Here is a 22,523-nt window from a genome sequence, read left to right as displayed (position 1 = left end):
GAGAAGGAGAGAGAGAATTCTAATTGAGGGATTGTGAGAAATTATCCCAAATGACATCTAAGAGGGGCCCTATGTCCTTCTCCCACCGTGTTCTGCAAACTAGTGGGGATTTCAGTTAAAAAAACACATGTGACTGAGATCAAGCCTTTCATAGAGGATGCCCAAAAAATATTATCAATTGTATGCATATGGGAAAAAGAGACAAAGGCTGTGTTTAGTTGTGCCTGTATAGTGTGAAAGAACAGATAAAACCATTTAGGGTTAAGTGCAAAATTGTTGGGTAGTTGTGCAAAGAACTTCAGAGACACATTTTCATAAAGATGGGACAGGGTGTGAACTCCCTCCTCTCATCTCTGGAAGCCCTGTAATTTGCACATCTTTGGAAAGAGGTCATTGTGCCAAATCAGAGTATATCTAGTAAAAGAGGATACCCCTAACAGTTTAATTTTGTAACGTCCCATACCTTGATTGTCAAGTGAGAGGTGGCTGTCAAAATACAATAGCACAGCGGGGAGGGTTCCTCCATCCCCCTCACTTGTGTAGATGGGGGGAGTCCATTAATTTTTTTCAGGCATACATACATTGCTCACTTGTCTCACAGCTGCCTCCTGGAGAGGAAGGAGCCCTGAACCTCAGTAACCCCCCAAACAATAGGACCTTTCCACAGTTGCACAATATGGGAGGACTGGCTATCTTCTAAGGCTTAATGTACATGGGACGTTTTACAACCTCTACTCAACGATTTAACTTGACAGATAGTAACCAAAGTTTAAAAATTTAATTTTTGCCACGTTTGCACTTAGAAGCGTTTTTCCTTTTTTTTTTTTTTTTTCTCTTCAAATAGTCAAAAATTAAAAACGCCTGTAAATGAAACGTGGCTAAGTGCGAGTTACCGCGTTTACACGCATTTACAAGCTGTTACATGTGTTTGGCGTTTCAAATGCCTCTTAAAATCCGTCCTGAACACTTTTATTTTTCTTCTCATTCAAAACTTTTATTTTAGAAACTTTGAATAACAACAAATACAGAATATTAGACAAAATTATTAGAGTATAATATTGAAGTAAGGATGTTACAAGAAAAAAAATCTATAATAGACTTGCATAGTTACGTCATTAGATGATCTTGAGTGTGAAAATAGCTTTTAACTGTGGAGTTAAAAAAGGAAAACTTTCTAACACATTTTTTGCTTTCCAAAAAATGCTTCTAAACTCAACTGCTTAGAAATGACTATAAACAACCCTGTGTACATGTACTGATAAGATAACATAAGAGGAGAGTTCAGGGGCAGCCTAAGATGTAGACCAAGGAATGGAGGTGTTATCCGACCCAAAGCTCTACAAGGCATCCAGGTTTCAGGACCCAGAACAGAACTTGCTAATTTCTGAGAAAAAGCTTATTTTCTCCAGAAGATACACAAACTCTGGAGTCCATTACCATGTGTAGGTTACAAACCCAGCTGACACCTAAATACTGTCCTCAACCCTTTCACCCAGTCTTACACCTGGTCAGGGATTCCTTTTATATGTTATACTGTGCTGTAATACTGTGTATGCAATTTTTTAAATCAAGGAAATGTATAATTACAGTGCCTCAAACAGTATTTACACCCCTTGAGAGTCCACATTTTGTCATGTTACAACCAAAAATGTAAAAATATTTTATTGGGATTTTATGTAATAGACTGGAATGGTTTTCAAATTTGTTTACAAATGTCTGAAAAGTGTGACATGCATTTGTAGTCAGCCCTCTGAGTCAATTTGTAGAACCATCTTTCACTGCAATTATATCTAAAAGTCTTTTTGGGTATGTCTCTACCAGCTTTGCATATCTAGCGTGATATTTTTGCCCATTCTTCTTTGCAAAATAGCTCAAGCTCTGTCAGATTGGATGGAAAACCATCTGTGAGCATCAATTTTCAAGTCTTGCCACAGATTCTCAATTGGATTTTGGTCTGGATTTTGACTGGGCCATTTTAACACATGAATATGCTTTTATCTAAGCCTACCCATTGTAGTTTTGGCTGTATCTTTAGGGTCGTTGAGACTGGGGCGGAGGTTCACTTTCCAGCTGGACAAGTCTTTTGCAGACTCTAACAGGTTTTCTTCTAAGATTGCCCTGTATTTGGCTCCATCCATCTTTCTATCAACTCTGACTAGCTTCCCTGTCCCTGCTGAAGAAAATAATCCCCACAACACAATGCTGCCACCACCATGTTTCACGGTGGGGATGGTGTGTTCAGGGTGATATGCAGTATTTGTTTTCCACCATACATAGCGTTTTGCTTTTAGGCTAAAAAGTAAAATTTTGGCCTCATCTGACCAGAGCACCTTATTCCACATGTTTGCTGTGTCCCCCACATGACTTCTCGCAAACTGCAAACTGGACTTCTTATGGCTTTCTTTCAACAATGGCTTTCTTCTTGCCACTCTTCCATAAAGGCCAGATTTGGAGCGCACAACTAATATTTGTCCTGCGGACACATTGTCCCACCTGGAGTGCCTCCAGAGTTACCATGGGCCTCTTCGCTGCTGTCCGTTTAGGTGGAGGGCCATGTCTTAGTAGGTTTTCAGTTGTGTCATATTCTTTCGATTTTAGGATGTTGGATTGAACAGTGCTCTGTGAGATTTTCAAAGCTTGGGTTATTTTTTTTATAACCTAACCCTGCTTTAAACTTCTCCACAAATTTATCCCTGACCTGTCTGGTGTGTTCCTTGGCCTTCATAAAGCTATTTGTTCACTAAGATTCTCTAACAAACCTCTGAGGGCTTCACAGAACAGCTGTATTCTGAGATTAAATGACAGCTGTATTCTGAGATTAAATGACAGCTGTATTCTGAGATTAAATGACAGCTGTATACTGAGATTAAATGACAGCTGTATTCTGAGATTAAATGACAGCTGTATACTGAGATTAAATGACAGCTGTATACTGAGATTAAATGACAGCTGTATACTGAGATTAAATGACAGCTGTATACTGAGATTAAATGACAGCTGTATACTGAGATTAAATGACAGCTGTATACTGAGATTAAATGACAGCTGTATACTGAGATTAAATGACAGCTGTATAGTGAGATTAAATGACAGCTGTATAGTGAGATTAAATGACAGCTGTATAGTGAGATTAAATGACAGCTGTATAGTGAGATTAAATGACAGCTGTATAGTGAGATTAAATGACAGCTGTATAGTGAGATTAAATGACAGCTGTATAGTGAGATTAAATGACAGCTGTATACCGATATTAAATTACACACAGGTGGACGCTATTTACTAATTAGGTGACTTCTGAAGACAACTGGTTTCACCAGATTTTAGTTAGGGGTATCAGAGTAAAGGGGGCTAAATACAAATGTACAACCAAACTTTTCAGATATTTATTTGTAAAAAAAAATTGGAAAATCATTTTCATTACGTTTAAAAATTATGTGCCACTTTGTGTTGGTCTATCACATAAAATCCCAATAAAATACATTTACATTATTGGTTGTAACATAACAATGTGGAAAAATTCAAGGGGTGCGAATACTTTTTCGAGGAACTGTATTATTAAAAAAATGATTAAAGCTACTGGGTGAGGAAAAAACAAGGGAAATGGCAAAGCATGCATGTTTTTTACCCTCTAAATTAAACCTGACAAATTTAGAGGCTAATTTCACTATAAATTTAGCAAAGGCTAAATTCATTTTACAAATCACTCTGCTCTTCTTTGATGAGGACATGAATGTCATGCCTTTTTGCTGTTTACAGAACATTTTAGAATTGCTAGTTTCTCAACTCGCCAATAGACTGATACGTTTTAAGCAAGTTATTTTTAATTACTGGAAAATATAGAAACCTTAAAAAAACAAAATGTTTGCATGTCCTCATACTCCACTTGCCCCCTTTAAATTATTGATGTATTTATAAAATATTATGCAGAGATATTCCTCCTACAAAACTGCATGTACATTCGTTCTTTGTGATTGCTGACAAAATCAAATGTTACTTAGGGTATCTTCTCTCCAGGTTCTTCATTCATGAGACAAGCATGATTCTTGGAAATGCCACATTATGACCAATAGATGGAGCTGATTATCATAGCAAAGATGTTGTTATGAATGCACATCCAACCTGGAGAGAAAATAGTCAGGGGCATTTGTACAAAATAAATATACATGCAGTTTCACTCAAAACAAAAACAAAATTTAGGCCTCTGCACGATAATGCCATTATGTGCTAGTATACCCCCACGTACTAACACCTTATGACAGACTTAAAATGCAGTCCTCAAGCAGAGCGCTCTCACCACTGCTGGGGCTTCCATGACTTTCCTAAGCCCTGTCGCTGTGAAGTACTAACACTGACTGAGGGAACATGGACAAGTTTGATAGGGTCTAGCTATTATTGAACTAACTAGCAATAAACAGGAGGGGAGGAGACAGAAACTAAATCTCAGTGTTAGTTGCAGTGGCTTAAAACCACCACTAGATGTCAGCATACTACTAAACATAAATACAAAAAAAAAAACATATACAGTAAGTGGGGTAGAACGCACCACAACCAGGTGAACCAAGCCTTATGGTTGATGTAGGAATAGTCTGTTCATATAATGTTCTTGCCTGTTTATTATTAATGTATTAATGCTTCTGTCGTGTATTACAGATGAGGTTGCAGTTTACTTCGATGGTCCAAGAGCCAGAGCACAGAATACCCAGTATGAGACTTTTCCAATTTTAATACATGGAAACGGCCCTACCAAGGTACAGTGGAGTAAAAATATGTATGCAGCTAGAAGTTGGCTACTAACTATATGTGTCTAACAATTCTTGATCTGATTACTACGCACCTGTCTACCACAATAGGTAATCTTTGGAACTTGAGCTAGTAAAATTATATTTGATCGGTTGTAGTGCCTGTATTTTTAGGATACAGTATTGCAAGAAAAAACACAAAATAAAAAAAAAAAAATTCCAAATCTATATTAGATAAATATAGTGCTTGAGCTGTTAGATATTGCCGTAAAACAATTCTTCTTCTTTTCCTGTAATAGAAATTAAAAATATAAAATTTATGACTTTTTTTCCTTGTCCATGAAACATGTACCCATATTCAGTTACTCTACAAAGTACATTTTGACCTTTCCATCAGATTAAGCCAGGACACATTGCAAGAGTCTAACAAAACTTCACTTACTGATGCCAAACAAAGGGGACCAGCTGTAGAACTCATGAAAATAAATTTATTGAGTGGGAAAATGTCTAAAGTTAAAATCTGAAACAAATAAGAGAAGGAATAGTTAAAGGGATAATAAACACACACTTTAATTTACGTGATCCCTTCTATTTCTGTATATGGATGATGACATTGTAATTATATTAAAACAATTTTTTTTTTCCTAATCCATATACAGCTGTTACATGACCCAGATATTTCCCAGCCTGCCTGCAGGGAAACCTAAGCAGTAGGAGCTTTTAGTCCTCTGCTGCCAGTCACCTCTTCAAAAAAAATAAATAAAGAAAAATAGCATTTGGAATACAGAGCAAAAATAAATATTATCAATAAATGGTTTTAAACGGTCATACAGCTATATCTGTTTGAAATTCAAGTTTTTATTATTTTTTGGCAATAACATGGTGTGTGCAGATGTTTGCCAGTCAAACCTCCAAGCTCCTCCAGCTTGTGTTTTATAATAAGAGGGAGGTGAAGCCTCCATTAATCTACATGTAATATCCCACCCTATTGTGTTTAGCTGGTTAATGGGCATGGAGGAGGAGGGGAGAGGGAGTGGGTTGTCATTTACCACTGTGTATACACCCACTTGTGTGACTTTATGGTCACATGGGCTGCTCAGATGTGACGGGGAGGAAATGCTCAGCATAGAAACTCACTGAGCATGTGCAAAATCCATAGCTAAACAGAAGACATGAACAGATGGTGGAGATGGAGAGCAGCAGAATCAATCATTTGCAGAATACAGAGAATGAATCTCCTAGTGACTAAGTATGAACATCATGTAATACAGCATTTATTGATAGTTTTTTTATGATGTTACAGTACTGACTGCAAATTAGCCGGTTCCCACCAAGCGCACGCCGATGTACGTCAGCAGAATGGCACGGGCAGGCATATTGGCGTACAGGTACGTCCAATCTTCAATGCCGTCCTGCCATCGCGAGCGTGCCGGTCGAGACCCCCGTGAGTCCGGTCACGGGTCCCGTGGACTCAATCACAGCGGGCATACCCGCGATCGTCTCACAGGACGACTGAATGGAGAAATGCCGTTGTAAACAGCATTTCTCCATTCTGCCTAGCAACTAGTGACGCTGATCTCTGCTCCATGTGATTGGAGCAGAGATCAGTGTTCACTAAATGAAAGCCCAACCCCCCACAGTTAGTAACACACCCCTAGGAACACTTAACCCCTACACTGCCAGTGTCATTTACACAGGAATCACTGCATTTATATAGCAGTGATTGCTGTATAACTGACAATGGTCCCAAAAATGTCCGTTGTGTCCGCCATAATGTCGCAGTCACAATAAAAATCGCTGATTGCCGCCATTACTAGTAAAAAAAATAATAAAAAATTAATAAAAATGCCATAAGACTATCCCTATTTTGTAAACGCTATAACTTTTGCGCAAACAAATCAATAATCGCTTATTGCGTATTTTTTTTTTTTTTTTTTTTTTTTTTTTAGCAAAAATATGTAGAAGAATACGTATCGGCCTAAACTGAAGGGAAAAAAATGTTTTTTTATAATATTTTTGGGGGATATTTATTATAACAAAAAGTAAAAAATAATGCGTTTTTTTTTCAAAATTGTCGCTCTATTTTTGTTTATAGCGCAGAAAATAAAAACCGCAGGGGTGATCAAATGCCACCGAAAGAACGCTCTATTTGTGAGAAAAAAAGGTCTTCAATTTTGTTTGGGAGCCACGTCGCATGACCTCGCAATTGTCAGTTAAAGCAGTGCCGAATCACAAAAAGTGGTCTGGTCTTTGACCAGCAAAATGGTCCGGTCTGTAAGTGGTTAGCAACTGCCAGATAAAGTGTATTAGAGGTGTAGTCAGTTGCACAATATCTGCTCCATGTTGCCTTTAATGCATTTAAAGCAAACCTTCATTTTTTTTTTTTTTTCCAACTCTCTATTAAATCTTCTGCCCTTGTTGTTTTAACTTTGTATAGTAAGATACTTTTTTTTCCTGCCAGTAAATGCCTTTACACAGCCCACTTGCTAACAGACATATCTATGTGGATGTCACAACAATTCCTCAAACTCAACTTGTCCAAAACTGAACTTAGAATATTTCTTCCCCCACGTGCCTCTTCACCTGACTTATCTGTCGAGCAATGGCACAACCATCTAGGTGTTATCCTGGACTCTGATCTCTCCTTTCAGCCCCACATCCAATCACTTTCCAAAGCTTGCAGTCTCAACCTCCGGAACATCTCTAAACTACCTCCCTTTCTAACCAATGAAACCACAAAGCTCCTGATTCACTCCCTGGCCATCTCTCGCCTTGACTACTGCAACTCCCTCCTCATTGGCTTACCTTTAAATAGACTATCCCCCCTTCAGTCCATCATGAATGCTGCTGCCAGACTCATCCACCTTACAAACCGCACAGTGTCTGCTACCCCTCTCTGCCAATCCCTCCATTGGCTGCCACTTGGCCAACAAATTAAATTTAAAATACTAACACTTACAAAGCCATCCACAACTCTGCCCCCAGTTACATCACTAGCCTAGTCTCAAAATACCAACCTAATCACCCACTTCGTTCCTCCTGCTCTCTAGCTCCCTCATAACCTCCTCCCATATCTGCCTCCTGGACTTCTCCCGAGCCTCTCCCATCCTCTGGAACTCCCTACCCCAATCTGTCAGAATGTCTCCAAATTTCCCCACTTTAAGGCGATCCCTGAAAACGTTGCTCTTCAGAGAAGCCTATCCTGCCTCCATCTAACAACTGCACTATTTTCTCCCTTAGCTCATCCACCACAGCTATTACCCTTCTAGATTGTAAGCTCTAACGAGCAGGGCCCTCTGATTCCCCCTGTCTTGTATTGTAATGTAATGTCTACCCTAATGTTGTAAAGCGCTGCGTAAACTGTCAACGCTATATAACTCCTGTATAATAATAATTCTTGTCTGGCCATTAGCCTAGGCTTATAACCTCATACACAGAGCTCTCTCGCTCTCTCGCTCTCTCGCTCATGAGCGTTTGCTAGGAAGGGAGGGGGATTTGTCATAAGAGGGCCAATGAGCACTGCAGAGCTGGAAGTGTGCCTCTGTGTGAATCCAGGAAGTGAACAAGCAACAGGTTTAGCTGCCCACAGTTTATATGGCTGCAGGCAGATGGAGGGAGGTTTCATGCAGCATATTTGGCAAGTACAGAATCACAGTATATATAAAATAATATGCAAAGTGGTTGGAGGGAAGCTTCAGAATGGCAAAGATGTTTTTATTACAAATTATGTGAGCAGACTGCAGTTCCTCTTTAATCAATAATTGTATTTGAAACATTTGTCATATTTGTTTATTTTTTACACTTTTTTTTTTTTTTTTAGTAATGCCACCGTCTACGGTAAACCACCTACCCCCCCCCCCCCCTACCCCCAAGTGAAGTTAAAGAACCGCTTGAACCATGATGTAGTGTGTTTGGGCAAATGAAATACAATAAAATACAATACTGAGCTGGATGTATATTCCTTTTGGAAACCCGCTGTCATAAAAACTAGACATGTGCATTCGTTTTCGTCCGAATGCATTTTCGTCCGAATTTCAGCTATTTTCGTTTTCGTTTTGACAAACGATAACGAAAGCACAAAATCCGAAAAACGAAAGATCCGACATAAATAAATGCTTTATTTTCGTTTTCGTTGTTACAACAGTTCGATATAGAATAGGAGATTCGACATGACTCTGACAACGTGTTTATAGAACCTATGGTCGAATGTGCCTAACCTTACCTCTATTAGTCCAAGATTATATAGAGAAAATATTCGACAGAGAAAAGATTTGACGGAGAGAAAAGATTCTGCAAGTTACTGTCCTAAAAAGTGTTTGGGGACCCGGGTCCTGCCCCAGGGGATATGTATCAATGCAAAAAAAAGTTTTAAAAACGGCCGTTTTTTCGGGAGCAGTGATTTTAATAATGATTAAAGTGAAACAATAAAAGTGTAATATTCCTTTAAATTTCGTAGGGGGGGGGGTTGTCTATAGTATGCCTGTGAAGGGGCGCATGTTTCTGGGGCTTAGAACTGTCGCTGCACAAAGTGTCATTTATGCAGGAAAAAAAGTCCTTTAAAATCACTCGCAGCTATTATGAATTGTCGGCTCCCGTAATACAGAGAACACTCATTGAAAGTCATTGATAAAAAAATAAATAAATAAATAAATAAATAAAAAAAGCGTGCGGGTCCCCCAAATTGAATTACCAGGCCCTTCAGGTCTGGTATGGATATTAAGGGGAACCCTGCCTCAAATTTAAGAAAAAATTTGACGTGGGGTTCCCCCTAAATATCCATAACCAGACCCTTCAGGTCTGGTATGGATATTAAGGGGAACCCCGTGTCAAATTTAAAAAAAAATTGACGTGGGGTTCCCCCTAAAAATCCATACCAGACCCTTTATCCGAGCACGCAACCTGGCAGGCCGCAGGAAAAGAGGGGGGGACGAGAGAGCGGCCCCCCCTCCCTCCTGAACCGTACCAGGCCACATGCCCTCAACATTGGGAGGATGCTTTGGGGGTCCGTGACCCCTCAAAGCACCTTGTCCCCATGTTGATGAGGAGAAGGGCCTCATCTCCACAACCCTGGCCGGTGGTTGTGGAGGTCTGCGGGCGGGGGGCTTATCAGAATCTGGAAGCCCCCTTTAACAAGGGGACCCCCAGATCCCGGCCCCCCCCCTGTTTGAAATGGTAAGGGGGTACAAAAGTACCCCTACCATTTCACAAAGAAAGTGTAAAAAAATGGTTAAATAAAACAAAGACACTTTTGAAAAATTCCTTTATTAAAAATAAAAAAATAAAAAAAAAAGATTCCAGCGGCGGTAATCCACTCTTGCTATCCAGCGACGGACGATCATCTCTCCCGCGATGTCATGTCATCCAGCGCAGTGAATCCTTCGTTCTTCTGTCTCCGCAGAGGAGACAATGCAGGGATTCCGGCTGGTTGACGTTTCTTAAATACGGAGGGCGGGGCCACCCGTCACCTGACCCCGCCCCCCTCTGACGCAAGGGGAAACCCGGGGTTCCCCGTGACGTATGGGTGATCCCGCCCCCCTCTGATGTAACGGAAACCTGCCTGTGTTACATCAGAGGGGTGCGGGTCACCTATACGTCACAGGGAACCCCGGGTTTCCCCTTGCGTCAGAGGGGGGCGGGGTCAGGTGACGGGTGGCCCCGCCCTCCGTATTTAAGAAACGTCAGCCAGCCGGAATCCCTGCATTGTCTCCTCTGCGGAGACAGAAGAACGAAGGATTCGCTGCGCTGGATGACATGACATCGCGGGAGAGATGACCGTCCGTCGCTGGATAGCAAGAGTGGATTACCGCCGCTGGAATCTTTTTTTTTTATTTTTTTATTTTTAATAAAGGAATTTTTCAAAAGTGTCTTTGTTTTATTTAACCATTTTTTTTACACTTTCTTTGTGAAATGGTAGGGGTACTTTTGTACCCCCTTACCATTTCAAACAGGGGGGGGGCCGGGATCTGGGGGTCCCCTTGTTAAAGGGGGCTTCCAGATTCTGATAAGCCCCCCGCCCGCAGACCTCCACAACCACCGGCCAGGGTTGTGGAGATGAGGCCCTTCTCCTCATCAACATGGGGACAAGGTGCTTTGAGGGGTCACGGACCCCCAAAGCATCCTCCCAATGTTGAGGGCATGTGGCCTGGTACGGTTCAGGAGGGAGGGGGGGCCGCTCTCTCGTCCCCCCCTCTTTTCCTGCGGCCTGCCAGGTTGCGTGCTCGGATAAAGGGTCTGGTATGGATTTTTAGGGGGAACCCCACGTCAATTTTTTTTTAAATTTGACGCGGGGTTCCCCTTAATATCCATACCAGACCTGAAGGGTCTGGTTATGGATATTTAGGGGGAACCCCACGTCAAATTTTTTCTTAAATTTGAGGCAGGGTTCCCCTTAATATCCATACCAGACCTGAAGGGCCTGGTAATTCAATTTGGGGGACCCGCACGCTTTATTTATTTATTTATTTATTTATTTATTTTTTTATCAATGACTTTCAATGAGTGTTCTCTGTATTACGGGAGCCGACAATTCATAATAGCTGCGAGTGATTTTAAAGGACTTTTTTTCCTGCATAAATGACACTTTGTGCAGGGACAATTCTAAGCACGGGAAACATGCGCCCCTTCACAGGCATACTATAGACAACCCCCCCCTACGAAATTTAAAGGAATATTACACTTTTATTGTTTCACTTTAATCATTATTAAAATCACTGCTCCCGAAAAAACGGCCGTTTTTAAAACTTTTTTTTGCATTGATACATGTCCCCTGGGGCAGGACCCGGGTCCCCAAACACTTTTTAGGACAGTAACTTGCAAATTAGCCTTTAAAATTAGCACTTTAGATTTTGAACGTTGGAGTCCCATAGACTTTAATAGGGTTCTAAAGTATGCTATATAGTTAGCTCCGTCGAATCTTCTTTATACATTCGACAGACACCATAAGCCTTCCAAGACAGATTCGACCGTAATTCATGTGGATTTTCGGACGAATGCAATTTTTGAACGAAAAACGAAATAAATAAAAACGAATTTCGGGAGTAACTAAATAAATTAAGCTTTCGGACGAAAACGAAATTCCGAAACGAAATATTTTACTCTGCACATGTCTAATAAAAACCTTCCTTTTTTACTGAGTGACTCACCATTTATTTTAGAATTGGTTTTCAGTCTCGACTTGGAAGGGAGATCATATGTGTGAAGGAAGTCTGACTTCACATTCATAATTCTCTGACCTCCGATGCCCATGTCTGGTTTGTGTAGGCCCTGCTAATGCTTGCTGGGTTAAATGTCTGTTCAGATGGTTCTGAATTCCCACATGAGTTAGTTTTAGTCAAGTAGCGCGGAAAGAAGGAAATTGTATGAAAGGAGGAAAAACTGTCTTACAAGAGACGGGCCAGACTGTGATAGGCTGATGTCATCTGGAAAGCATTTGCTTCTTTTCCTGCTAACATTAGCTTGTGGTTTTTGGTCTCATCATCAGACTTTATTTTTTTATCGTCCCTAGGCATAAACTAATAAGGTATTATGGTAGTGTTAGAAGTGAAGCAGCACAAAGAAGACGTGGTAACAGAAGACGTGTAAGAGGCTGCGTATGTTGAGTTTTACAGCAGATGTCCTTATCGGTACATGGTCCGAGTGGGAGATGGAGTAGGCAGTAATAAATTCCGGCCTATAACATGGAACACCAACTGAATAAATGGAACAGAAATGGATGATTCATTGTGGGATTGCAAAATATTGAACTACACGTCCCTTCAATTATAGGTCCCAGCCGTGGTTCATTTCACTTTTTAATTTAATGGAATTAAACGGTCTTTTCCTTTTTTAAAGATGGATGTTTAGTTCTTCCTTCTAATGGTATTTCAAATATGTTGAGTAATGCCCATGCTGCTGGTAAATGGATGTAAATCCTAACAACAAAGTTATTTGCTGGACACTTCTGGTCTGTTAAATATCTTTTAAAAACGTTTTGTAATATTTCCACTAAAAGTGTCAAAAAATACCACTTGATCCTATCAGAAACTAGCAACTTCCTTTGCACAGTGTTCAATTAAGCATGGTCATCAGCCCTGCCCAGATCATCTCCTTGACACACCTTCCCCTAGGGCAGTGATGGCAAACCTTGGCACCCCAGATGTTTTGGAACTACATTTTCCGTAATGCTCATGCACTATGCAAGTGTAGTTGGCCATCGTGGCAAATGTAGTTCCAAAACATCTGGGGTGCCAAGGTTTGCCATCACTACCCTATGGTGTAGAAAAAAGGAGAGTGAAGGTGTTCTGTATTTCTGCCCTAGAGTGACAACACTGCTGTTCCATATATGTATAGTGTGGATACACACTATATACAATTTTCTGTAGATTTATTTTTTTTCCTTTTGATTTATCAAAACCATATAATATGAGGTCAGACCTTAAGAGTTTTAATTTATATGCAATCAGGCAGGCCCTTGCATGGCATTGTTTTGGTAAAGCTAAAGAAAATCCGACAACAGAAGTTGTATAGTGTGTATGGGGTCTAAGTGAGCATTGTAACCTTAGGACGGGAAGGATGTTACTGGCAGGATGACCAGTAAATTGTAAAAAATAATTAAAAAGATTCTAAAAAGGTGTATGTAAAAATATTGTACACTTTAGTTTAAAAAAAAGGGCTCATTCACACAGTTCTCTGACCCATACAGTGTCAATGAGCAGTTTGTTCATGCTTCTGGAGCTGCTTGTTACACCATGGGAACATGGGCTATACGAACACAGCTGCAGGCAGGTGTTCAGTGCTGGTAAGTAGCCCTGAATACACAATTGGGTTCTTTTTATTATAACTGAAGAGTGCAAAATCTGGTGCCGCTCTGCATAGAAACCAATGGGCTTCCAGGTTTTATTGCAACAGCTTAATTGAACAAGCTGAAGATAGAAGCTGATTGGCTACCATGCAGAGCTGCACCAGATTTTTAACTCCCCAGTTTTAGTAAATCAACCCCATTGTCTGTGTCCAGGGACCATACACCTGAACACACACGCCTGTCAAATGAGGGCCTGGAGCTGTGTTCATGCAGCTTATGCATCCCAATAGCAAAAACCTTAGCTGCCGGCACACAATTCCAGTCATATAAAAAAAATACATTTTCACACTGTATATGCCCTTGTGAATAAGCACTAACACCTCTTTCACCCGCATATCCTTACAGTTGTCTCTTATAGATTGAGCAGGGACTTCGTAAGTTATGTTGTGTTTGTATTCACTAATAATGATTTTATTGTATTTTTAGCAAAAATATTATTTTATTTTTTTGATGGGGGGGGGGGGGGGGGCTCTCATGTAGGCTCTGTGGGGCTCCATGAATTCTACCAGTAGCCTTAGCAGCAACATTACTAACCACTCTTTAAATCCTAAATCATTTTGTTTCATCGTTTTTTTTTTTTTTTTTTTTACCAGTTACTAGTCTGTGATCTCTAACAGACCGGTGATAATTGAGCTTGTAATTTAAAGATATGCAGAATTTACCACTTTCATTAGTCAAGATATGGGAAAGCAGGGGAAATGGCTTCTAAAGCTAGAGATAATAATCCGAAGCCTGGAATGTTTTTCATGTCTCATTGTAGTCCTATTTGGTCATTGGACATCAGATTTAATAAAAAAATGTTTGCCCTGAATTCCAGGAATTCAGCTTCTTTAAGTGAAGGCACAATATTAGTTAAGTCCAAGAAGGTACATGACATCTCCTAGACGTAGCTCTATTTATATTTAACAGATTTAAAGTTCTCCTGGAACACAGCGACCAATATATTTCTGTGAGCCCAAACCCTGATCCTTCTGAGGTCTGCATCTTCAATAGTAGTCACTGCATCTACTAAACCCACCTATCACTACCTCCTGCCCATTCACAGAAACCTTGGTTTTATGTGAACACATTCACAAAATACAAAGGCTTCTGTGAATGGGGAGCAGAAGGGAGGGACAGGTAAAGCTGCACTGTGTGCTGCTCTCCTCTCAGATCCAGGAGTGTCTTTCTCTGACAGAGCAGTAAATCGGTCAAATGTAAGTAATAGAGAGAAGTCCCCAGGAAATTTCATACGCCTAGATGGATTTAAAGTGGTAGTAAATTCTATTCTACCACTTGTACCTACAGGTAAACCTTTCTATAGGCTTACTTATAAGTACTCTGAATATCTCCTAAACTTGCACTGTTAAGGATATATTCAGAGTGCATGCAACCAGTGACGTTAACTGCACATGAGCCCTGAAGGTCCAGCATACAGTGCCGGACCTTCAGAGCCCATGACGTAAAAGGCGGCTCCTGTGTGCATCCGGGGAAGATGTCAGCCCTCTCAGATATGGCAGCACGGTGCTGAAGGGGTTTGTTCTAAGGTAGGTTTCTCATAATATGCTATTGCACATTGCCTTGTAGGAGATTTTTTTTGTCATCCACTGCAGTTTTCTACCTCTTTAACTCCTAGCGTGTCTTAACTTTTTACAAAGTAGCTGAATTCCTGGAATTCAGCTTTGATTCTATTGAATTTGTGCACTATAATAAAAAAAAAACTAATATAAAGGGGGAGCCTTCAAGCTGCCCAGTACAGTTTCATTCAAACTTTCAATTTGAGAGAGACATTCTGAAGGTAAACAGCTATTGCTTTGCTCCCTTTACAAAGCTTGTAATGCAATTCACAGGCAGTGCAATAGGTAGAGTGTCATGTATACAATATTGTTTTTATTATAATAAACATCTGTTTAAAAGTATAGCATTTTAAACACAGATTTTAAGATAAGACTAATGCAAATGCAAAAGCAAAATCGGATTCAACATTTTAGTGGAATCCACTGTGGCTGATAGAGGATAGTCAAAGACTGAAATAAGGCAGCAAACTTTGTGGAAAGGAGTTACTTTAATGTAAAAAAAATATAATTTTAAGATCGTGCAATTTATACATTTTCATATAGTTGGCTAAAAATGAGTGCATGCTCTCCCTCTTTCTCTGCTGCACTGCTCTGACCCAGTAATGATCAACTTTTGTAAGCTCATAAGCTCACACAAGACACACTGATTGATGTGTGTTCACTGATTTGTGCAGTGGACTCTTCAAATGATATGTGTCTGTGAATGATGGTTTTAGTCTGCTGTGTAATCCTGCCTGAATGAGTCTTAGTTATCACCACATTAATGTAAAAAACCTTGGACAGTAACTGACTGATTGCTTCCAGATGAGACACACACATAGAAATTCTGTCGGATGTGTGCACTCCTGACCATCCTTCTGCTGAGGTCAAATGCCCACAAATGACATACCCAGCGACAGAGCCAGCAGAAACATGTTTTTTGTAAAAAGTGCACATATTTTTAAAATTACATATCTTGTCCGCTACAAGGTCAAGTAGATTCAGACAGATTTTTTTACATTTTAAATAGAGAAAGGTTCAGTACCACAAGACCACCAATGAGCTGTCATTCTTTGGTGCCTTGATTACTCACGACTAAAGTACATTGATTTTTGGGGAAACTGGAGCTACACAAGGCACAAAAATGTTACTTAGAGGAGTTCCCCTTAAAAAAAAAAAAATTAAGTCAGCAGCTACAAATACTGCAGCTGCTGACTTTTAATACCTGTTCCAGGGTCCAGCGATGCGGGGAACGAAGCCGCGCTCGACCCCCCACCCCCCCCTCCGCTCGGCGGTGCCAGAATTCTAACTGTGGGCACCTGGCTGTGGCTTCACAGCGGGGCACCCACTGCGCATGCGCGAGTGGCACCGTGATTGGCCACGCAGTCATCTGGGACCTGTCACGTGTCCCAGATGACTGACATGAGAGAGGGGGCAGAGCCGAGCCCTTCCTGTACCGAGGGGGGAAGTGATGTCACCAGCCCAGGCACTGAAGGAGGTAGACAGAGGGACCCCCTAGCAACAGGCATTTAGAGGCGAGTTAAAATAAAATGTGGAAACTTTTTTTTTATTTTTTTATTATTATTTTTTTAGGAATTTAAATTTTTTTTTTTCTGTGCAACACCACTTTAAAGGCTGTTTAAAGTGGGAACCTTCTAAGCTCTGCAAACAGAGCTCTAAATCATGTCCATGTGTGAGTGTGTACAACTCCATTAAAGCTGAACTCCAAGCAAATGGTTAATTACACAGATAACAAAACATTTGTTGAAGTTTCACCTGCTAAGTTCCTGTCAGTCTGATTTTGAAATATAAAGTGCTTGTAACCCTAAAAAAAAAAAAATCCATAAATCTCCTGCCCCTTAAAGGCACGAGATATAGCACAGTGGTTTTTGCCATGTACATTGTCCATTTCTATGTTGTACAATACCTGGTCGGTCCCACCTGTTCCTATGTTCCCCTGTGTGTACTGACCACTCTTATCATGGCTGATGATCCCTGATAACATGGTCAGTTTACCTGCCTCCATCCTCCTGCTGCATATTCACGGTCTCTGCATATCCCCCCCTCCCTCTCTCGTTTCCGTAGTCTGTGTGTGAACTTAATTCCGTCCCCACCCCTCCCCTCCCCTTTCATTCTGCCCTGATCGAGTACTCTGCTGCGGCTGCTCCTCCCCCATGGTAAAGTGGTTGTAAATGAACATGTGTTACAGTAAATACTTTGATCCTCTCTGTTTCAGGAACACATTAAGTGCAGTGTGTATATTTCAAAAACAAAATGATAAAGCTAAATGCCATCTTTGCCCAGCTCTGCTGTGTGGTCACATGTCCTCCATCTGCCAGCTTGCATATGTCAGGGGGGAATCTCAGCCCTTCCCACTGTACTAATTAGATGGAGAGCAGGGGGAAGACTTGTGACCATGCAGCAGTGCTGGTCAAAAGAAGGTACTTTAGCTTCATTATTAAAAAAAAAAAAAAAAAAAAAACACACATACTGCATTTAATATGTTCCTAAAGCAGAGAGGATAAAATAATATAATAGATGTGACTATACAACCACTTTAGGGTGCAGATGGTTTATATTTCAACCAGTTCAGTAGGGACCACCAAAGATTCTAACCATCCATGGTTAGGCTGATTGTACCCAAGTTGATCTATCGATAAACTTGGGTACGACCATCATGTAGAATTCTTTCATGCCAGCGGCACTAGCCGGTAGCAATAACTACTGTATTTTTCTGCAGGGATGAATCCCTGTGCCCCCACCCACCAGAAAAACGCAATAGCTCCACAGGGAGGATTCCCCCATCAACACTGACTGTATTGATGGGTGAGTAGAGCAATTTCCTCTCCTACAACCTGTGGTTGCAGGAATGAAAGTCGCATAATCTGTGGCCTGCCTTATACAGCACGGCCAATTCACACAGCCTTTTTCTGACAGGGAGGATACCTGATTTTTTTTCTCTGATGTAGTTCAGTAACACTTCAGAGCCTCTGACTGGACAACAAAAGAAACTGAAAACTGATGAGTTTAGCTCTGTCACTCTGCTTTTTCCTCCTATCAGCATGTTCGTTGTTCACACATGAGCACTGCAGCACAACTGATTGTGTTTTGTGGTTTCTGCCTCTCCAAGTGTTGCTTCTGCTGTACAGGGACTGCAAGAGGCTGATGCAAAGTTTTATTCGGGGAAGCACTGCTTGCATTATGTAAAGCCATACATGTAGGTAACCATTACTGCCTGCAGAGTCTGTTATATCTGCCAGAAGTTAAACCTTAAGTAATCAGACTAAAAGTTGATGTCGTTTTTTCCATAGCAGATCAGGGCTTACTTTAACAATTTGTAAATTACCGAGCAACCACTATAAAGGAACTTTACGGTGTATTTAATGTCTTTGACAGTTGTAATTTCCTTTTACAGCAGCACTGAAACACCTGCTTTACGGCTTTCATACTGACACCTTTTAAAGCAAATGTCTATAAAAGTGTATCAAAGTGCAAACATTACTTAACGTTACTTTTCCTCTGTGTTTTATGTCTCAACATTCTTCAATGCTTAGCAGGACTGGTATAGCTCCACAGGGTTTAATTTCTCTTTTTCTAGTGTAGCTTACTATAAACGTATGTTTTGTGCTGCACGTTCTTTACTAACCTGTATTATGCATGTTTTTTTTCTTCTATAGGTCCAACTAAACTACTTTGGAAATTATGTTCCTGATTTGTGGACACCTGAAATCAAATGTCGGAATTGTGATTTAGACACCATTGATTTATCAACGATTGATGTGAGTATATTATATGTTCTATAAAGATGCTAGTTTCTCATGGCTGGTGTTTATAGTACAGGTCAGCTAAAATATCTTCAGGTGCAGCAACATGACCCTAGGCTCACTTAGTTCTTGAACTTTTGAGTATACAACCACAACACCTTCACTAACTGACACAGACTGTAAAGTATGTCCTGGATCCTCTTAAATAGGCATCACTGTTTCCTTACAAAAGGGAACATTGTTCATTGTGCCTGGACAGTTTCCATCTCTACAAGAAACCTTATTGTAACTGAAAGTTCTTCCTCGAGCAGTTCTGATCTGCTTTTTGCCAGGTTTCTTAATTGTGTTAATTCCCATTTGTGCCAGCCAGGTGTTCTCTGATGCCATGACCACATCTTTTTCTAACAAGCTTTCCATAATGTCTACAGTACAAATAGGACTGCTAGTCTGCTTTTTTTTTAAACAGTGGCCGTAAACTATCAGTGACTCTACACGCCTGAATAAATCCCTGACCAGTCACATTTTCTTTTTTTAAAGATTGCATTTTATAATGAAAGTTCTTGTGCTCCTCCATAGGCACAGCCTCCTAAGGTCTGGCTAATCACACAGTGCTTTTTGATGGCAGGGAACATGGGAAAATGCAGCAGGGAGCTTAATCTTTGTAAAACTATTATAATGTTTTTACATTGGGTCACAAGGTGAGCGGTAGCATAGGAACCAAACCATTTAAGTGTGATTTTATTTATTTTTTTCCTTGCAGTTTTCAGGATTTTGTCTTCTCTGTGCATCTTCTTCCCAGAAATAAATACGGACTCTCATCTAGTAAACAATTAGGATGCTTGCTTGTGTAGTTTATTCTAGGGTGAAGTATTGGGGGGGGGGGGGGGGGAAGCCATTATACAACTCCCATAAATTTTCCAAAATAAGAGTCACGGGTACATCTTCAGATACAAAGATTTTTTTTAGTAACAATCATAGAAACAATAAAACATAGAATGCATTGCAGAGATGCAATATAATAATTTTTGGAAGATTCTTGTTAGAAAAGAAAAGGGTGAGAAATATACCTGATAAGTAGAAACTTGACCTGATTCGAAGGTGTTGGCGAGCTGATCTTTTGAGAAGTAGGAGAATGTTTCTATTACCATTTAACCACTTGCTTACTAGGCACTTAACCACTTCAATACCGGGCACTTAAACACCTTCCTGCCCAGACCAATTTTGAGCTTTCAGCGCTGTCGCACTTTGAATGACAATTGCGCGGTCATGCTACACTGTACCCAAATGAAATTTTTATCATTTTTTTCCCACAAATAGAGCTTTCTTTTGGTGGTATTTGATCACCTCTATGGTTTTTATTTTTTGCTAAACAAATAAAAAAATACCGAAAATTTTGAAAAAAAAAATGTTTTTTTTTTGTTTCAGTTTCAAAACTTTGCAAATAAGTAAGTTTTCTCCTTCACTGATGGGCACTGATGGGATTACACTGATGGGCAATGATAAGGCGGCACCGATGAGGTGGTACCAATGAAGTGGCACTGATGAGGTGGCATTGATGGACACCGATATGTGGTACTGATAGGCGGCACTGATGGGCGACACGGATGGGCACTGATAGGTGGCACAAATTGGCATGGATGGGCATGGGTTAGGTGGCACAGGTGGGCATGGGTAGGTGGCACAGGTGGGCATGGGTAGGCACTGATAGGCGGCACAGATGGGAACTGATGGGCGGCATTGTATTATAATATATTGCACTAATGGATGCCAATCAGTGCCAATCAATAATGCATGCCAATCAGTGATGCCCATTGCGGGCACTGATTGGCATCCATTATGGGCACTGATTGGCATCCATTGTGGCACTGACTAGAATCCCTGGTGGTCTAGGGTGGCATACCTTGTCCTTGGCATCCCTGGTGGTCTGGTGGTGTCCCTGGTGGTCCAGTGTGGGCATCCTCGGGGGGGCTGTGCTGATAATCGATCAGCACAGACCCCCCCTGTCAGAGGAGCAGCCGATCGGCTCTCCTCTACTCGCGTCTGACAGATGCGAGTGAGGAAAAGCCAATCACCGGCTTTTCCTATTTACACTGTGATCAGCCATGATTGGACACGGCTGATCACGTGGTAAAGAGTCTCCATCGGAGACTCTTTACCGAGATCGTAGTTGCCGGGTGTCAGACTGACACCCCGCAACAACGATCGCCGCGATGCGCGCCCCCGGGGGCGCGCAGCGGCTCATAATCCTGATCACGTCATATGACGTCCGGTCAGGATTATGAAACCACTTTGCCGCCGTCCATTTGCTATAGGGCGGGCAGCAAGTGGTTAAACACCCTTCCTGCCCAGACCAATTTTCAGCTTTCGGTGCTCTCACACTTTGAATGACAATTACTCAGTCATGCAACACTGTACCCAAATGAATTTTTTGTCCTTTTTTTCCCACAAATGGAGCTTTATTTTGGTGGTATTTGATCACCTCTGGGGTTTATTTTTTGCGCTATAGATGAAAAAAGACCAAAAATTTTGCAAAAAAACACATTTCTTTGTTTCTGTGACAGAATTATGCAAATTATTAATTTTTCTTCATAAATTTTGGCCACAATTTATACTGCTACATATCTTTGGTAAAAATAACCCAAATTAGTGGATATTATTTGGTCTTTGTGAAAGTTAGAGAGTCTACAAGCTGTGGTGCGAATCGCACAAAATTGATCACATCTGATGTACTGGTGGCCTATCTAGCTTCTTGTGACCCGAACAAGCCAGGAAAGTACAAATACCCCCCAAATGACCCCTTTTTGGAAAGTAGACATTCCAAGGTATTTAGTAAGAGGCATAGTGAGCTTTTTGATGTTGTCATTTTTTTCCCACAATTCTTTGCAAAATTAAGATTTTTCATTTTTTTTTCTCCACAAAATTGTCATTGTAATAGGTTATTTCTCTCACGTGGCATGTGTATACCACAAATGACACCCCCCCAAAAAATTCTGCTACTCCTCCTGAGTATTACAATACCACATATGTGGGACTTTTTCACAGCCTGGCCACATAGAGAGGCCCAACATGCAGGTAGCACCATCATGTGTTCTAGGAACATAAATTACACATCTAACTTGTTGACTATTTATTACACTTTTGAAGCACCAGGACAATGATACGTGACACTGATGACAGATGGCACTGATACGTGGCAATGATGACACTTATACGTGGCACTGATGATACGTGGCACTGATGACACGTGGCACTGATGACACGTGGCACTGATGACACGTGGCACTGATGACACGTGGCACTGATGACACGTGGCACTGATACGTGGCACCGATGACACGTGGCACTAATACGTGCCACCGATGACAGATGGCACTAATACGTGCCACCGATGACAGATGGCACTAATACGTGCCACCGATGACAGATGGCACTAATACGTGCCACCGATGACAGATGGCACTAATACGTGCCACCGATGACAGATGGCACTAATACGTGCCACCGATGACCGAAGGCACTAATACATGGCACCGATAAGTGGCATTGATGACACGTGACACTGACAACAGATGGCACTTGACACTGATAGGTGGCACTGATGACAAATGGCACTGATACGTGGCACTGATGACAAATGGCACTGATA

The 22,523-nt window shown here is 41.0% G+C and overlaps 1 protein-coding gene across 2 annotated transcripts in view; it reads left to right on the top strand.

Annotated features, from left to right (window-relative positions):
• The window catches only part of PLOD2 (procollagen-lysine,2-oxoglutarate 5-dioxygenase 2), a 214,495-nt gene that overhangs the window by 126,842 nt on the left and 65,130 nt on the right, over nucleotides 1-22,523 (top strand). For both annotated transcript variants that reach the window (XM_077488240.1, XM_077488241.1), the window contains exons 7-8: nucleotides 4,651-4,748; nucleotides 18,791-18,892. In XM_077488240.1, coding sequence (XP_077344366.1) covers nucleotides 4,651-4,748; nucleotides 18,791-18,892 — 200 coding nt within the window. The remainder of the gene's footprint in view (nucleotides 1-4,650; nucleotides 4,749-18,790; nucleotides 18,893-22,523) is intronic.

The sequence above is a fragment of the Lithobates pipiens genome, unplaced genomic scaffold, assembly GCF_037356315.1.
Source record: "Lithobates pipiens isolate NorthernLeopardFrog02 unplaced genomic scaffold, aLitPip1_a1.2 Scaffold_18, whole genome shotgun sequence".
Taxonomy (NCBI): domain Eukaryota; kingdom Metazoa; phylum Chordata; class Amphibia; order Anura; family Ranidae; genus Lithobates; species Lithobates pipiens.
Note: the sequence above shows the minus strand (reverse complement) of the source record. Positions and strands in the feature narration are given on the sequence as shown.